The sequence below is a fragment of the Anser cygnoides genome, chromosome 1, assembly GCF_040182565.1.
Source record: "Anser cygnoides isolate HZ-2024a breed goose chromosome 1, Taihu_goose_T2T_genome, whole genome shotgun sequence".
Lineage (NCBI taxonomy): Eukaryota > Metazoa > Chordata > Aves > Anseriformes > Anatidae > Anser > Anser cygnoides.
Genome location: NC_089873.1, coordinates 202,861,369 through 202,879,598, shown reverse-complemented (window position 1 = coordinate 202,879,598; position 18,230 = coordinate 202,861,369). Strand labels below are relative to the sequence as shown.

At 40.9% G+C, this 18,230-nt stretch overlaps 1 protein-coding gene across 7 annotated transcripts in view; it reads right to left on the bottom strand.

The window, feature by feature from the left end:
- NOX4 (NADPH oxidase 4) overlaps window positions 1-17,355 on the bottom strand; it is a 117,814-nt gene extending 100,459 nt beyond the window's left edge. For 2 of the 7 annotated variants that reach the window (XM_048076495.2, XM_048076496.2), the window contains exons 1-4: window positions 16,676-16,750; window positions 15,981-16,076; window positions 1,532-1,642; window positions 440-524 (exon numbers count right to left, since the gene is read on the bottom strand). In XM_048076495.2, coding sequence (XP_047932452.2) covers window positions 440-524; window positions 1,532-1,642; window positions 15,981-16,076; window positions 16,676-16,732 — 349 coding nt within the window. In that variant the 5' untranslated portion in view covers window positions 16,733-16,750. Of the gene's footprint in view, window positions 1-439; window positions 525-1,531; window positions 1,643-15,980; window positions 16,077-16,612; window positions 16,776-16,934 lie in introns of those variants that run through there. The other 5 variants (XM_048076500.2, XM_048076498.2, XM_048076501.2 and 2 more) reach the window with 5 other exon arrangements.
- Between the last annotated feature and the right edge of the window lie 875 nt (window positions 17,356-18,230).

Below are 18,230 nucleotides of genomic sequence, written 5' to 3'. Positions count from 1 at the left end.
ACTATAAGCAATCATTTCTGTACCGTCATGCTTCAGCTGGGAGACAACATTCAAAGGTGTCCACCAAAGAATGTTTCTTCTTCACTGAACAGGGTATTTGCCTCCACTGCAATAAAATCTGTAGCACCCTGCCTCTTCACTCAAATTCCTGAGGCACAACTAGAATCACTTGGCAGATTTTGACCTGATTTCATATACCTGCCTCTTCCTTCCAGAAACTGGAATTTTAAGGAAAGCCTCAGCCCTAGAATGTAAGCTTATGTGTTTAAAGGAAAAATAAGACAAAACCCACACACAGCTGAGAAAGCATTCACAATTTGAGGCAGGGAAGCACAGAGCAAGACTACCCCCAAACGTACTGTAAAAGAAAAACCACAAAATACTGCTTTGTGTAATGTGTTTCCCAAACAAGGTGCTGCTCAGCACGATAAAATCTTACCTGAAAAGATGCATATTGTTACACCACATGTCACATGGAAAGTTTTACTTTTGTCTATCAGCCTTCTGGTTTTCCTGCTGGCAACCTAATAAGAGAAGAATTCAAGCACTCTCTCTTCTAAAACAAAGCAAAGAAAAAAATGCTACCAGCAAATGCGGCAATTTAACAGCAAATTCAGCTTTTACTAGGTTTAATAACCTTGTAAGAATAGTACTCCAATCTAAAAAATACAGAACTATAAGCACAAGGCAATTTTGAGGTCTTCATGAAGAAATTGCAGTTACTATCTATTACAAAGATGCTAAGAGCCCATAAAATAATGTCTATTCTGGCCTTAAAATTCACAAATTCTTGCACTAATTGTTCTAGGAGTCACTGACTTCTTAAGTGAGCAGAACAGAGGAAGAGATCTACGTACGCCTATGATTTATGTATAATTGCATATATATTTGCATCTACAGGCACCCAATCTTATTGTTACTGTCAATGAATAGAACTGGTGGGTTTGCAACCATCTAGAAAACACTTATTTCCCGAAAAGCATTACTTATATTTCTGTCAGAGTAACCGGTGGATCACAAACAAGCTCAACTACTGTTTACTGAATACGGATATAGAAAACAAGCCCTCCTGGATTTGCCTGAACTTTTATTTTTCTCCCATGATAACTTATATATCAGCTTGGGTATGTTTATTTAGAGTTTCATCATCTCCAGTGGGACACTTCAGGTCATGCAGAGGTGAAGCTCATTTCACTCTTGAATACTACAGTGAAGCAGTAGAGGGGACACAGATGGCTTTAACATTAGAGTTGGGAAAGAAGGAGCAGACCTCATCTCGTCAAAGTTCTCAGTATGCCCATGTCCCTCAAAAATGACCTCAAGAAACCTACATGAAATGTCCAATCAAACCAGACAATGCCAGCCAAATAAATGTCTTTAAAACTGTCATGAATTTTTGTACTACCTGCACCATGACAGCATATACTGTATAATAAACAGCGATGTAACAGTTTTTGTCTGTTATTATTAGATTCAACATAAACCAGGGCCTTTTTCTTCTTACCTGCTGCATTCTGAGGACAGTGCTTACCTTCTGAGACCCTCGGAGGAAGGCCAGGAGAACACGGCACATTGGTAGAAGGACCAGGCAGCAGTTGAGATTGAGGACAGATGCTGAAGCTCTGCTAACACACAATCCTAGCTGAACAAATACAGCAAGAGTTAGATAATAAGGAGAAAAAAATGCTCGTAACAGTTCAGGCATCAGTATTAAAACTGCTTTCTATTCCTGCTTAAACAGCTCCCATGTTCTCTTGAATGATCAGAATAGTGGAGTTTCACAATGTTTTTACATATACAACTGTATGCCTGGCATGCTACCCTGTTCTCTGAGGGGAAACAGCTCCCGCCTCTGCATCAAAAAATAATAATAATAATTTTTAAAAAATAATTTTGTTTGGGGGAAAGGATTGGCCTTGAAGACCCTAAAAGAATTACTAAAACCAGACCCTAAAAGGAACAAAAAGGTGTGTGGCTATCATTTCTGGAAAGAAATGAAGGAGAAGGTTTTGTTCCCTGGTTTTCAGTGTTTGCATTTTGATGCAATGCCATGAGTGCTCTATAGCAGCTACCTACCATTCATAACAGCTTTTTCTTAGCTGCATAAAAGGAGAATAAAACAGACAGAATTTCATCATTAGGTCATTTCATAAAGAACTGAAACTGATATAAAATCCAAGTTCAGTTGAACTGCACCAGCTCAGAAGTAACAGCAATAATGTCAGCAACTGACAGCTTTCTTTTGAAAGAGCTAATACCCTCATCGGTGCTCACAACCGCATGCAACAATGATCCTTATGGGTTCCTTCCAACTCGGGATATTCTATGATTCTATGATATCTGAGACAACAGAAATATCCACTGAGAAATCACCCAAAAGCTTCAACAGATATCATTAGAGTAGGAAAGAGGGATAAATACTATAAAGAACCTAGAGAGCCATACAAGAGAAGTGTAATGATTTTCCGGTTAGCAAGCCAGAAAAGCATGTAAAAAAAATATTGATTTGTTTAAACTGAAATGGTAATATTATTTCAAGGGCCGTTAGGTATCATCACTGAACTCCTCATCCATTCACACTATTCAACGTGATATTTGGACCCAAAGAAAGCAGGTTCTCTTAACTACTCACTATCTGGGAAAATTATTGAAATCTAATTTCACTAATGCTTTTACTGGTATATTTGGAACTTACATAATTAGAACAAAAACACTTGTCAAATAAATGAACAAAGCATGCATTAGTGTCATAACCCTGTATTTTTTCAGCTTATTATAGTCCCTCATTCATTTATGAATTTTAAAGAAGTTAGCAAGATGCCATTGTTCTCCCAGCTATTAGGCTGAATTACCATTTTATTAGCTTTTATAAAAGATGCTTTTAGAATGTCAGCAGATTTCTAGAATGGTATGTCTTACGATGTTCTCTAAAACACAATTTTTTCAATTCTTGAAAAAATTAATAAGAAAACAGCATAATTCTGTAAGATAACTCAAATCCTGAAAAGGTGTTTTGAACATATACACATCATATAATTAATAGTTATTAAAGATTTATCAATTTTCTATTATGGAACTTCATGTCAAAAAGAGGGCACCTATTATTTCTCAGTCAAAAAAAAATAATCAGATTGCATTTGCATCTTTCTTATCAAGAAGAAAAAAATCAGAAACAATTTTTTTAAATTTACTTGGAAATATCATTTTTTACAAAATTATTAGAAAAGCCTTTTTATTTGAAAATTCCTAGGGCTTATTACATGCTTTTTTTACAGACTTATCTATGTGTTACAGAAATGGATAAAACACAAACTAGTAAAACAAAGAAAAGTAACAGGCATCCACCATGTCTAGCAAGATCACAAGCACAAGGGCATGACGGGAGCTTCTCAGTATCATGAAATATAAAAAAAACACCACACCGTGAAGGATTATCTTGTATATAAATTGTTGGTTATTCCATAGGAAGGGAAAGCAGCTTTGTGCCTGCTCTCACAATTAGTAACCCCTGTACCCTCTCTTCTTTGTAGTATCTTCTACAGTGTAGTATCTTCTGTAGTGTCTTCTTTGTAGGGCACAAGATCACTAGGTAAACAGAAGGTAAAACATGTTCAACCTAACTGAAGAATCAAGCTCTCCACCTAAATCCCTTTCTTCTTCTGGCTGCTTTATGTTATTTAGTTGAAACTGAGTGCTAGGGACTGTCTCACCAGACATTACCAGCTTCCACAAAACAAAGGAGTCATAAGGGCACCTTCTCTTAAAGCTGGTCGTGAGAAATAGAAGCGGTTACCCTAAAAAAAGTGTTCTACCTTGCCGTCTGCCACATAGAGCGTGATCTCTGGCAAATATCCACTGAGTAAATCCTACAGAAATTACACTGAGACGTTTATAACAGAGGCATCTCCAACCTGCTGAGTTAAAGAAAATAAGACTAGAATGGACCATGTCATCTAGTCTATTCCTACACTCTCCCCCTCCTCTACTATTTCTTCCAATAAATTGTTAGTCCTTTTTTTTTTCCTTTACATAAAACCTCCCTTGCTTCTATTTCATCTGTAACTTCACTCCGTTTCTATGATAAAAGTCTGTGTTCTACCCTCCAGCAGCAACTCTTCAAATATCTGAGGGCTTCTAATTGACTCTTTGGTTTTCTTTCCTAGAATCACAGAATGGTTTGGGTTGGAACGGACCTTAAAGCCCATCCAGTTCCACCCCCCTGCCATGGGCAGGGACATCTCCCACCAGCCCAGGTTGCCCAAAGCCCCATCCAGCCTGGCCTTGAACACCTCCAGGGATGGGGCATCCACAGCTTCTCTGGGCAGCCTGTGCCAGGGCCTCACCACCCTCTGAGGGAAGAATTTCCTCCTTATATCTAATCTAAACCTACCCTCTTGTAGTTTAAAACCCTCTTGTCCTGACAATATCTGATTGAGCAAAGAGTCGCTCTCCAAAAGTCCCCTTTAAGTACTGAAAGGCCACAATGAGGTTCCCCCAGAGCTTTTTCTTCTCCGGGCTGAACATCCCCAGCTCTGTCATCCTGTCTTCCTAGGAGAGGTGCTCCAGCCCTCTGATCATCTTCATGGCCCTCCTCTGGACCCTCTGCAACAGTCCCACATCCTTCTTGTGCTGAGGGCCCCAGACCTGGATGCAGTACTCCAAGTGGGGCCTCACAAGGGCAGAGCAGAGGGGGACAATCACCTCCCTTGACCTGCTGGCCACTTCTCATTTGAGGCAGCCTGCCTTCTGGGCTGCAAGTGTGCGCTGCTACAGGCTAAACAATCTTTTTCCCAGTTACTCTTCCCCCATACACCATGTTCTTTAGACTTTAGGTCATCCTCTCTTTCCTCCTCTGGACTCCCCAAGCTGGTCCAGAGCCCAAGTGACTAGAACTGAGCACCAGCTACAATGACTACAACCTCAGCAACTGAGATTTTACTCAATGCTGAATCTCACTTTCCACTTCAAAGTATGATTTTAAAAAAATGGTACGAACAACCACAATAAATATTCCTCTATCTTTGCAGACATTAGCTTAAAGTGACTTTAGAACACCAATAAATATTTTTGGACTATTAGAGAAAATAGCAGTACCCTTGAAATCATTAAACTTAATAACAAGTAAAATGTCTCTATAACGTGCCACTTGCATATACAAAACTATCTCTATTTTCATTAATTATTCTTCCTCTAAAGGGAAATGAAAAATGAGCTATACACCTGTTGTGGTTTAACCTGGCTGGCAGCTAAACACCACACAGCCGTTCGCTCACCCTCCCCCCTCCCTCTCTGGGATGGGGGAGAGAAACGGGAAAGTGAAGCCTGTGAGTTGAGATAAAGACAGTTTATTAAGACAGGAAAATAATAATAACAATAATAATAATAATAGTGATAATGGTAATAGTATTAACAATAATAATGTGTAAGAAAACAAGTGATGCACAATGCAATTGCTCACCACCCGCTGACCGATGCCCAGCCTATTCCCGAGCAGCCGGCCCCCCCACCCCGGCCAGCCACCCCTATATATTGTTTAGCATGACGCCAGATGGTATGGAATACCCCTTTGGCCAGTTTGGGTCAGCTGTCCTGGGTCTGTCCCCTCCCAGCTCCTGCTGCACCCCCAGCCTGCTCGCTGGCAGGACAGAGCGAGAAGCCGAAAAGTCCTTGGCCTGGTGTAAACACTGCTCTGCAACAATTAAAACATCAGCATGTTATCAGCGCTCTTCTCATCCTAATCCAAAACATAGCACCCTACCAGCTACTATGAGCTACTTAACTCTGTCCTAACTGGAACCAGGACAACACCTCATAAAAGCAATAAATTCAAAGCATGGTCAATAGAAGCATATAAGCAGCTTTATTAAAGCTTGCTGATGTGCTACAGAATTTCAGTGATTAAATGAGCATGGTTTGAAAAACAAGAATATAGAACATTTATACAAAACTCAGAAGAACACTTAAAAAATTCTTGTAGCTCTTGATAAATGCCCAAAAGCCAAAAAAAAAAAAAAAAAAAGTGATACTCTAAAGTAAAGCATTTAGAAATTGATAGTATTTTCTATTATACGACCTAATCACTACTATTTCATATGGTCGTGTATTATATGATCCAGTCACTATAGTGGGGTTCTGCAAGGCTCCATTTTAGGGCCATTTCTTTTTAGTATTTTCATAAACCTAATTTAGTGGGAGGTGTCCCTGCCCATGGCAGGGGGCTTGGAAATAGATGATCTTTAAGGTCGCTTTCAACTGAAACTGTTCTGTGATTCTATGATTCTATGAAATAACTTGGACACAGGACTTGAAAGTATACTTATAAGCTTGCAGACCACACTAAATATGGAAGAGCTGTTAACTCCATTGAGGGTGGAGAAGCCTTGCAGAGAGATCTAGACAAATTATAGTACTGGGCAATCACCAATTGTATGAAGCTTAACAAGAGCAAGTGCTGGATTCTGCACCAGGGAAGGGGCAACCCTGGCTGTATGTACAGTCTGGGGGACAAGAGGCTGGAGAGGAGCCCCGCAGAAACGTATGTGAGGGTTCTGGTTGCCAGCAAGTTGAACATGAGCTAGCGGTGTGCCCTGGCAGCCAAAAGGGCCAACCCTGGAGTACATCCAGCACAGCATTGCTAGGTGGGCAAGGGAGGGATTGTCCTGCTCTGCTCAGCGCTGCTGCAGCCTCACCTTGAATACTGTGTGCAGTTCTGGGTGCCACAGCATGAAAAGGACATAAATCTAGCAGAGTGTCCAAAGGGCTACAGAGATGCTGATGGGTCTAGAGGTGAAGACATATGAGGATCAGCTGAGGTCCCTTGGTTTGTTCAGCCCAGAGCAGAGCAGGCTGAGGGGAGGCCTCATGGCGGCCTGCAGCTCCCTCACGAGGGGAGCGGAGGGGCAGGCGCTGAGCTCTGCTCTCTGGGGACAGCGACAGGACCCGAGGGAACGGCATGGAGCTGGGACAGGGGAGGGTCAGGAAAAGGTTCTTTACCAAGAGGGTGGTCAGGCGCTGGGACAGGCTCCTCAGGGCAGTGGTCACAGCACTGAGGCTGCTGGAGTTCAAGGTTTTGAACAATGCTCTCAGACATAAGGCCTGATTTTTGGATGGTGCTGCGTATAGCCAGGAGTTGTACTCCATGATCATTATGGGTCCCTTCCAACTCAGGATATTCTATTAGTCTATGACCTACATGATACATCATGAGCTTCTCAAAAATTTATGTTGTCTTCAAGTTTAAACATAAACCAGGCAAGGTATCAGTTATCCAAGACTTCCTTTATCAGGCACAACTATTCTATTTGGAAAACTTCAACCAAATAGTCTAATTTGGAATATTCTGAAGTAGAGTTACTTTTAAAGCATATAATATTAAATGAATAAAATGACTTCTTGTAAGAAACTAGGAAAATGACACGATCTAACTGGTACAAAAATGTTGAAGCAGCTGTAAGTAGAAAAAGATTAAGTAAAAACTTGGTTCCAGCTTTTCAAGTCCTTCCACAAATACAAGGAGACTACAGCATGAAATGTGGCTAGATAACTTCTTAAAACTAAGTTTTCTGAGAAGATACTGTCTTTTTTTTTTTTTTTATAATCTAGCCTGGCTTGTCCATCATTAGTTTTGCATTACTTGTCATATAAATCCAGTTTTTGAAGAAAAAGCTATTGTTTCAAGTTACTGGAGTCACACTTTGATTTCACCAGTAATATAAAACTCATATTTTGTATGAACAACTCACGACATGCATCTTGTAAGTATACAGACAGACAATGGAGGGAGCAGCAAAGGGAGAAGGAATATTACTCACCCTCTACTGAAATACAATATGCTGTAGTGAGGCTGTCAAAGAAGACACCCTACTAACCTCCTTTTGTGTTTTTCCATGCCACTATTTAACAAATAGCACATATTCATTCATAACGCCATTCCTATGGAACAATGCCCTAACATTAATTCTAATTAAATGCTATCAACATACGCACAGTGGGGGAAAAGAAAAAAGCAGGAAACGAATTTTCCCAGTAATGCAGTGCACTTCTAGGAAAGTGTGATTGAAATAGTTTTTATGAATGTCCAATTTTATTTCTTCAGAGTAAAGCTTAAATGAACCAATGTTTGCTGAAGCAAGCTCATGAACAATTTGAAAACAATGGTAAAGAAATACAGTTAGAAATTCTTAGAATCACAATTCATGCAAGACCCAGAAGAATAACACAGTACTAAGTTTACTCTTAACATATATCCAAAGGCTTAAAATATCCCCATGAAACTAATTCTTTCCAAATGGTTTCCAAGTGGTCTCCTTCTTGATTTCCTTTGCATTGCCTGGGTGGCATAGAAACAAATTAACATAGTGCATTGCTGAATTGTTAATCAACAATAGAATAAAAGCAGGTATTTTGCTCCCAGGCAACTCATTGTTTCTAGAAGGGAATATATAGCCTCGTTAACTAGCTCAGAAGTAAGAGAAATATAATCCTCTCTTCCTCCTAAGATTATCGTCGTGTCACGGAAAAAAAAAAAAGAAGTGTTATTTCATATTAGTAGTATATGAAATTGCTTTAGGATCAAAAAGAGAAATAAAACACATTCCCAAAAACTCTGCTGGACACTCTCCTTCATCTAATTTCACTGATACCAAATCTAAGCACTTGACAACTTCCTTCTGTACTCTGCATACCCAGTACAACACATACTGTTATCCCATTTCATGGAGGGGTGAAGAAGCATAGAAAAACTAGAGGATTAATCAAATTCACAGAGGAAACCTGCGGCACCCATAGTACAGAACTGGACTCACTATAAACGTGAAGCTGGTACCCCAAAAACTAGGCAAGATTTATTCTCCAGACAAGTATAAAGCAATCACAGACTTTTCCTTCTACACAGCAGCAGAAAAGTGCTCCAGAGATATATAGTGCATGTACTCCAGATATCACTGCATGCTAACACAACATGCTAAGTAGAACAGAGAAGCAAAGAGTCAATTCTCATCACATGTTCTGAGTGTTGCCAGTAGCAAAGTTATGAAAATGTGCTTCTCCATAACTAGGCAAAAACTTTGAGTATTTGGTTGATGGCTAAAATAATTTACTGCATACCTCAGAATTGCCCCAGTTTGTTAGCTATAAAGACAGTGAACATAAGCTGCAACTGCTGTGCAGAAAAATCCAGTATTCAATACGTGGTTGCAAAATGCATTGGAGAGGAGAATTCAGGAAGACTTCAGTATATATTACCCTGTCTCACCTTTTAAGACTACCTTGTGAGAAAAAAAAAAAAGGCAGACTATCACAAATCCTTCCATACCTAAAAGTGACATTTCTCTCATTCTCATACCTTCACTGTTTACATGCAACAATCCTAACCGTCATGATGGAGAAGAGACATCATACCTGTTACTGTCTCTCTCTCTTTCTCTAGGCCCTTCTTTGAACTTCCTCAATCTTCTATGAGTTGAACTTGATGATGCCTGTGAGTCCTTTCAAATTCGGATTATTCTATGATTCTAGGATTCAGAACAACTTCAATGACTGTGGGAAGACCCATAAGCAACACGCTGTTCTAAAGACAGATTCTGAAGACCACCTCCCCAAATCAGTACCAGAGCTGCTAAAAATATTTATTTTCATAGGTGGGATAAACTGTGCTGCACAATGTGCCTCCATTTCACCTGACTTCCTTTTCTTCACAGAATACTCCTTGTTTTGAAAGACAGAGCACAGATAATCTAAGATGAAGGACAGATCTGAATTGTACAGGATAGCTATATTAACCCCTAGGCATGCCAAATCTAGCTGGAGATTTAGAAAAAAAAAAAAAAAAGAAAGAAAAAAAGCAGCTGAATGAAAGGAAAATGTAAGGGTAGTAGAAATCTACTGGAACATGTGAAAACTTCTAAAAAAGGTTGACTTGGTCTTCTTCGTGAGATGGAAGGTTTCAAGGCAGGACTATGTTAAATCACATCCTGTTGTACTGCAATCCTTTAAAATTACTTTACGATTAAGTAGTGTAACATATTTGAATCACACCTGTAAAGAAGAATATATTAGAAATAAACAAAAAACTAGCAGTTCTTTAAAAAACAAACAAACAAACAAAAATTCTCTGTGTCAACTCAAGTCTCAAGTTCAGTCTTTTCCCATGGATTTATGAATCAGAACTTGGATGTGACTTTATAGAAAGGGAGAAACATCAGGAGTGGATGGCAACAGTATTTTTAATTCTTTTATGTAATACGGCTTATTTTCCCTGCACTAATGAGAATCAGTATTACCACCCTTCACTTGAACCTCACCTATCAGGTATTCCTTAATGACTTTCCTTCTCTTTCTGTTCACATATTTAGGTCATGTTCTCACTTCATATACAGTCCCTTTGTGTTAGATGTATTCCTCCTTATGCTTAAATCAGTCACACAATCTGAAGAAAGTAACTGGAATTTCCTATTAGCTTCCAACTTCTCTAATAATCTCCAAAAATAGTGCATTCACTTAGATTTCAGACCAAATGTTCGTATTTATTAATCAGTTAATTTAATCTGTTATAATCCTGACCCCAGGAAATCTAATAAAAAAACACTTTTTGTCAGTGATGCTAAATTACAGGTTTCTTTTTGTGCCAGGCAAAATGACACACACAAGGCCTGGAAGAGATTTCAAGTTATCTTCCAGATTGAGTGTTTGACTCACCCTTCTGCAGCAATATCAAAGTGTGACAGCATTTTATGTGTTAATTAGCAACAACAGCTTGAACAGTTGATCGTGCGAGATGCAGCAAGATCTCAACTACTGAAGGTCAGTCACGAAATCAAGAGATTAAGAATACTTGAGCCCCCCAGGAGGGCCACAACACACTGCAACACAGGGCCGTAGCAGTAAGTTGCTTATTGCCATATCTGAGTCACAGTCACACAGAAGTGATCTTACACCTGCTACTAAGGCTCCCTTTACGCTGAATGATTTCCCCCTACCATAACACAGTGGATAATACGGTCTGTAAAAATAGTCTTCTAGAATGTAATGAAGCTATTTTAAGACCTGCCACTGTTGGCCTACTACAAGAAACCTATGTTCGACCAAATAAACGTTTTGGCCATAATTACGCTCTGTTCTACAGAGTACTGCACCATGATCATCTTGGAAGTAGGAGCAGTGATGTCAACAGGACATGGTATTTTTAACATATACAGTGGTAAAAATTTCAGCACTCCTTTAAGCGGTACCTCTACTATACTCCCACTATTAAAAGTTTCACAAGAAGTTCTTCAAAGGTGGAAGTTCTTTCATAAATGGTAACAATTTAGATGTCCTTCACAGGACAACTGCCACTTGACCTTAAAAAAAACAACAACACAAACAATGACCACAAAAACCAAGTAAATACAAGAACTGTATGTCGCAAAAAAACACATTATAAACACATTGGTTTATAACTGAAACTAATCTTAGCAATAATGCTGATCTGTGGAATGTCCAGGAAGGACAGAGGGATGAAAGAAAAATGTTTTAGCAAACAAAAAATCATGAATGAGGCGAAGAGAACGTAAGAAAATATCTGTTTATAGTTCAAGGGGACTATCAAGAGAAGGTCTTGTGGAGTAATGGCCTCAGTCTTCACAAGGAAATCCTGTTTACATACACACCTATATAGCTTCCATAGTAACCTAACTCTATTAGTAAACATTTTTGCTACATGTAGCACCTTGAAGAACAAATCCCAAATAGACTAGTTACAAAACAATTAAATAGCAGAAACACACTAATATTAAAGAATATAAAGGGTCAAGATACACAGTTCCCTTCAGCGTTTACATGCGTGGGGGAAACACGCCGCATGGCCAATGCATAAGGATCAATGGAAGCAGAATTTGGCAAAATTACCAAAATCTTTACTGTCATAATAAATTAGCAGAGACAAATTTCCATTTGATGCTAGAACATCCAGAATGTATTCCAGGTAGCAAATAAAGATGACAAATGTAATGCACAGTACAGCCAGCACAGTAAGAAGGCAGCAATTGTATAGATAAATTGAGAAAGCACTTTCCTTTTCAGTCCCATTTTCAGTTATTCAATCCTTTCTCAAGAAGACCCTTTCTGAGAATGCATTTTCTCCACTTCGGTGTGAAACCCAGAAGCTTATCTCATGTATTAATATCCATTTAACTACATTAGATTTACTTGATCGAGGACTAGTGAGTGAAAAGGGAAAGAAAGACCTTTTATGCTATGACAAAATGAGTCCAACGCTGAAGTCAAGCACCAAGAAAAAGGTATTTTGTTTAATGCTGTTAAAAGCAAGGTTTGAGTTCTGCACTAAGGCCAATACTGAACACGGGACTAAATTTGTTTGTCAGATGCAAGCAAGCTTGTTGGGGGAAAAAAGAAAAAAAAAGAAAAAAAAAGCCAAGATTATGTGAAGGGATAAATCTGGAAGTCTGCAGGGAAATAAATCATCTGGACAATTTATCTGACTGAGCAAACAGAACCTCCAACAATGAAAATTCTGGACTCAAGTCAGGTTATCTATGAATTTTCCTTTCTGTAATTCACATCTGTCTTGTTGTATCTATCATAAACACACGGACGAGAATATGCCTTTCCACTTTGCCATACTCTTAAGTAATCAGAGCCTGGTGTGTTCCTACCCATCCTCCTCTTCTTTAGGCTACTTAATGCCAGAAGTTTACACTTACTAAATTATGAAAATTTGAGTTTCTTTATCTGTATCATGTTCCTGAACCAGCAGCAATGAATATATTCATGAAGTAAAACTATGATCTGCAGTGCTGCAAGTAATTAAGTATCGGAAAAGACAGTTCATCAAGGCAGAAGTACTGGGAAGGGTTTTAAATCTACCAGGTTCTTGTTTAACTTATTCTGCAAGAATCATATAATCGCAGAATTGTTCAGGTTGGATGGGGCCTTGGGAAGTCTCTTTTCCAACCTCCAACTTCAAGTACGTTCAACACCAAACTCAGACAAAGTTTGCCCAGTGTTTTGCCCAGTCAATTTTGCAGCATAAAGGGACATGCTTTAGTGATGGGACTCAGTAGGTAAGATTGATGGTTGGACCTGATGATCCTAAAGGTCTTTTCCATCCTAAATAATTCTGTGATCCTTTGAAAACCTCCAGGGATGGAGATTCCACAACGAAGAATTCATGGCCTCCTCAGCAAGATTCAAACTGAGCAAAGCGGTAATGTTTGACAACATAAATTTACCCACTAAATTTTGTGGTGTAGAATGATGTGCTCTTCCTAACCACTTCACTGTCTCTGACTTATGTGTTCTCTTCATGCTCCCTGGACACCACTGTGCTATTGTTGCCTTTTTGCAGATGTAGAATTAAGCATCAGAAAGATTCAGAGATGTATCTGAGTTCAGATAACAATATTTTTTAAACTGTTAAAGTAATAGTAAAATAATTTTAAAATCCCGTGCTAAGTATCTTGTTTGAGTTTGCAGAGGATACAATTGGCAAGGAACAAAAACGAGCTTCCGTCTGTAGAAGGCTGATGGAAAATGAACCATTTCAGTGACCACTGAGGAAAGAATAACCTCATTCTTCTTCACATATGAATGAAAAGAAATGGCATGAAAACATAGCAGAGTTGAATATATTCTGGATATTCAGTCCAAGATTTCATTTTATTATCACAATCTGATTTCCTATGTCAACTCTTCTTCTTCTCTGTCCTGTTACTTGCTAAACAACAAAATTAGCAGTTGTAAATCTTTTATTGCTGCAAGTGAGCAAATTCTTAAGATTTTACATTAACACAGAATACAAAAAGAGAAAAAAAAAGTCTTTAATAGACCTCACTGAGAAACATGAGACTTTTTTTTAATTAAAAAAAAAAAAAGCCATTCCTTTCTGCCATTAGTTGTTGCCTGGTTGGAAAAATAAACTAATTTTCAGGAAAGTATTTGTTAAACAAGTTCATCCTGTTAAGACTAAAACAAACAAACAGAAAACACAACAACTGTTGAATTACAATTGATGAATTTTCATCTAGATGTCAGAAATTTTAAATATCAAGAAATAGCTCACAGAGACACTGCAACCCACTCACCAATGAATGGAACAGAACTCAGGCTAGTTATGGAGACAGGCCAGAAAATGGCCAGTGGCTATGCAAACCCATGTAGAGGTGCAAAAATCCACACAGATTTTTAAAAGCAGCTGTAGTATGACTGTGCTTACTCTCTGTTTCCTGAAGAGGCTAAAATTGTTTTGCAAGGCTTGTAAAAATTGAGCCCAATCTGTATGATTTATGCACACATATAAATATATTAAAAAGAAAGGAGAAACCTAACTTTGGCATCCAAAACTTGTATTTAGACAAACTGTAAGTAAGCAAGATTTGAGAATGTTTTAGTCTTTAATGTTTTCAAAGTTTTAAAATTACTTTCACAGCTTTGACTAAAAGTATCTTATAGACTTCACTTTCCTCCTTATTTTAAAAATTGTCTAAATTTCCACAGTTAAAGATGTTGTGTTAGACTAACTCAAACACATGGCCTTCTGGTCCTCAACTCCTAACCAAGACAATGAATCTGTCGCTTGAATCGTCTCACAGGTTCTGAATACCCAGATCCAACTGCATTATACTACTTAGTGTGTTTTTCATTTTGAAGCGGAAGAAAACCAAAAAATGGCCAGACGATGAGCTGGTACAAGGCAGACGAGTCTTCTGAATTGAAAGGAACTTTGCTGATTGATATCAGCTGACAATCTGGCCCAACATGTTGACCCAAGAACATTCACTTTATAAACAACTGACTGGCTCTGCCAAGAACAAAATCTCTTCTCAAATGGATGCAGTGGGCTGCAAAGCCATTGGACATTATCATAAAATTAAACATGTTTTCATGTTTTTTCCCCATGAAACATCATAATCATTAAGTATTTAAGTATTTTAATTCCTGTGTTTTTGCACTTCCTTTGCTAAGATTCACTTCTTGGAACACAACTGAGTCAGCCAGAAGGAGAAAAAGAGAAAAAAAAGAGAGAGAGACAAGTACAATCTAGTCAACTCACTTCCAAGCAAGTTTCACAAAAACTTATGGAACTGGTTAGCTATGGCATTTCTATCCATCATATGAAAAAATATACTCTGGATCTACCAAAGATAAAACCTGGAAGTTCTACAGCAGGTTAGGATGTGCATCATCTGTGCTTCAGTCCCATGTCAACTTGCCCATTTAAATCAATTCCCAAGCACAGCATAGTGTCACAAAGCATCACCTTATTCCTTCATTTGTACTTGGATTCTAAAATTCTGAGCAACCTTATAGAATTTTTCATAAAATTGTTATCACTTTATCTGTCCCTTTGATCAGAAGTCATTTCAAGCAACTGTGACCGTGTAACTGGATATGGTACAGGCCCCTATCTCGCTTCCCAAAGTTATCTTTTTGGGTTGTTCTGGTAGTTGTGGACGTTACCCTTGCCAGATCAAAATAGCCAAGTCTTCAGTATATCATTCAGATTCCAAGACTGTTTTCAGAAAATAAAACTAAAATTATATATAATGACAAAGATTTACACAGAACATAGAATCCAGGAGGATGACAACTTGAGATGGAAAAGAACTAAAACTTATCATGAGTTCCTTCAGCAAATTAAGACTAAAAGGAGCACAAGCCCATAAGCCTGGCTAATGTTTTGGTGACAAAAGTTGAGCTCCGGTCTGCAGAGCACGTTTGTGTCCTGTGAGACCGCCTGCAGCTGAGGACGTGGGAAGGGAGGAAAGGAGGGGAAAGTCCCACACTTCAGTGACTCTTTTTCAACACTGTCAACCTTCTACTCCTAAATAGCTGTCAGCAGCCTCCCAGTAATTTCCTACCTGATCTTTCCCCACTTTTGCAAGCAGTTTGTGTCATCCTTGATTAGTAAATGCATTCTGTCCCCTTTCCCTTCTCCCAGCATCCCAACTTCCAGAGCAAAATGGAACGGCCGGGTCACTCACCCCTAACATCTGATGTAAATAATAGTACTGGAGCCCTCGATAATAGAGCAGGAAGGTTTTCCAGAAGAGCCACACATTGAGAGAGAGCCAGAAGAACTAAAAGAGAAACAAGAGATTGTCAGTGGAAGTTATACATACAAACTTTCCGGTTTTAATTTCATTTGCAAGTTATATGCACATAGTTTCATAAAGAGTTTTGAGTGGAACGAGAGAACAAAATTCGCGTTTAACAGAAATATTTTAGAAGCAGCACCCTTGAAGCGATAGGTGGGAAGCTTCACTGCCCCTAGAAGCCACAGAGGTGCAGGTCGGTGAGTGAGCACCAGCCACCGCCGGCACAGCCCCTGCAGCACCGCTACCCCCTGCCTCCAGCCGGCCACCGCCGTTCGGGACCCTGGGAACACAAACCGGCAACAAAGCGACACAAAGGCAGGCAGAGTGCCACCCCACACCCCCCGACCCCCCTTCTTCCCCAAATTCTCCCCCCGAAGGCGGCCAGCAGTGGCATTGTCCCAAATGCAAACGTCCCCACGTGTGCAGCCCAGCGGCAGCCGCACGCCTCCCGCCGCCATCCCCCAAAGCGCCCCCGGCACCGGGACGGCTCCAGGCACCCCCCTTTCTCCTCGGCTCACCCCTTTTTCACCCCTTTTCTCTTCGTTTCACCCCTTCTCCCCAGAGGCGCCCGGCAGCCCTACCAAAAAGAGGTGCTTGCTCCCCTCGTTGGCCAGCCAGCTCCTCCAGGACACCGCCATGGTGCCTCGGGGGGGGGGGGGGGGGGGGGTGCAGGGGATCTGCCCACCACAAAAAGCACCGGCAGGACCCGGGAAGGAGGTTTGGGGGTGCGACGGGAGGGTGAGCCCTCCTTTTCAGCCGGGCTCAGCCGGTCCTCCCCTCTCCCCACCCCTCACCACCCGCCCTGTCTTCCGGCCGCCGGGGCGTGCGCTGCGATCTTACACGGCCCTCACACGGCCCCCGCACGGTCCCGCCGCCCCTTTGTCCGCGGTCAGCCCCGGGCCCCTCAGGGGAGCTCGGCGGCGGCCGCCCCCCTGAGACGGCTCAGGGGGAAAACAAAGAGGCCGCCCGAGGAGCCGCTCTTAGGGCCGCCCTCGGGGTCCTTGGGCAGCTCCTGCTGGTGTCATTTCCATCCTGCTCCCTCAGGTGGCCGGGGAAGAGGCGGGATACAGGTCCCGGCACCGAGCCCCCTCAGCTTGCTTCATCCCGGCTGTGTGGAGCACAGAAGGGCTTGGGTCCGGAGGGACCCTAAAAACACCATCCAGTTCCACCCCCCTGCCATGTGCAGGGACACCTCCCACCACACCAGGGTGCCCAAAGCCCCATCCAACGTGGCCTTGAACACCTCCAAGGCTGGGGCACAATCCCGCCCCAGCCCCAAGGATGGGTGCCCAGGTTCTCACTCCTCCACCTTGCTACCGGTGTGCTTTCTGTGGTGGTCATCAGGTTTTGGTTTGGCTAAGGTTTCTTTGAATGGAGGTCACGCTGGATACTGATTTTAACATGAAAGCTTTAAAAAGGCGTTGCTGCCAGCAGCTTTCAAACACAACACCCCTCGTGAGTCACCAGGGGAGCTTCCACTCTGCAGCAGGCATTGTGGTGCACAGGGCTGCTCCTTGAGATAGCGGCGGTGACAGCTGACAGCAGGGCAAGCCTATTTCTCCAGGAGATGCCAAGTCCAAGGAGCAGCCCACAGAAGTCTCATGCAATCCAGCTTGAGCTGGCCGTCTTCCTCTAACAACTAGGAAAGTTGCCATGTTGTCTGTTCCTTATGATCCAGATAACAAGGGTCCAGATAAAACTGGGAGGAAGCAAAGCACCATCCTTTTCCAGTCCCTATAAAGATGGAGAGAGTGCCTGACCTATGTGTGCCCCCAAGGAGTATGAGTGGGATGTGGTTCCTGTGAAAATCAGCTGGGGGTATTTTGGCTGTGGCAGAAGCCCAGTCTCAGAAAGTGGCAGGATTTCTGCAGCTGCAGAAGGTGAAGTTTTAGAAAAGCATGACAGAGGAGAGCAGTTATTTTGCATCATCAAATGACCCTAAAAGGAGAGTTGGTGAAAGAGAAAATACGTATATGGAGAGCAGTTATTTTGCATCATCAAATGACCCTAAAAGGAGAGTTGGTGAAAGAGAAAATACGTATCTGGAAATTTAAAACTCACCAGAACCATAGTTTGATGCCAAAGCAGCGCTAACTGCAAATGAAATACCATAGTTTATGTATCGTGTTTGCTATT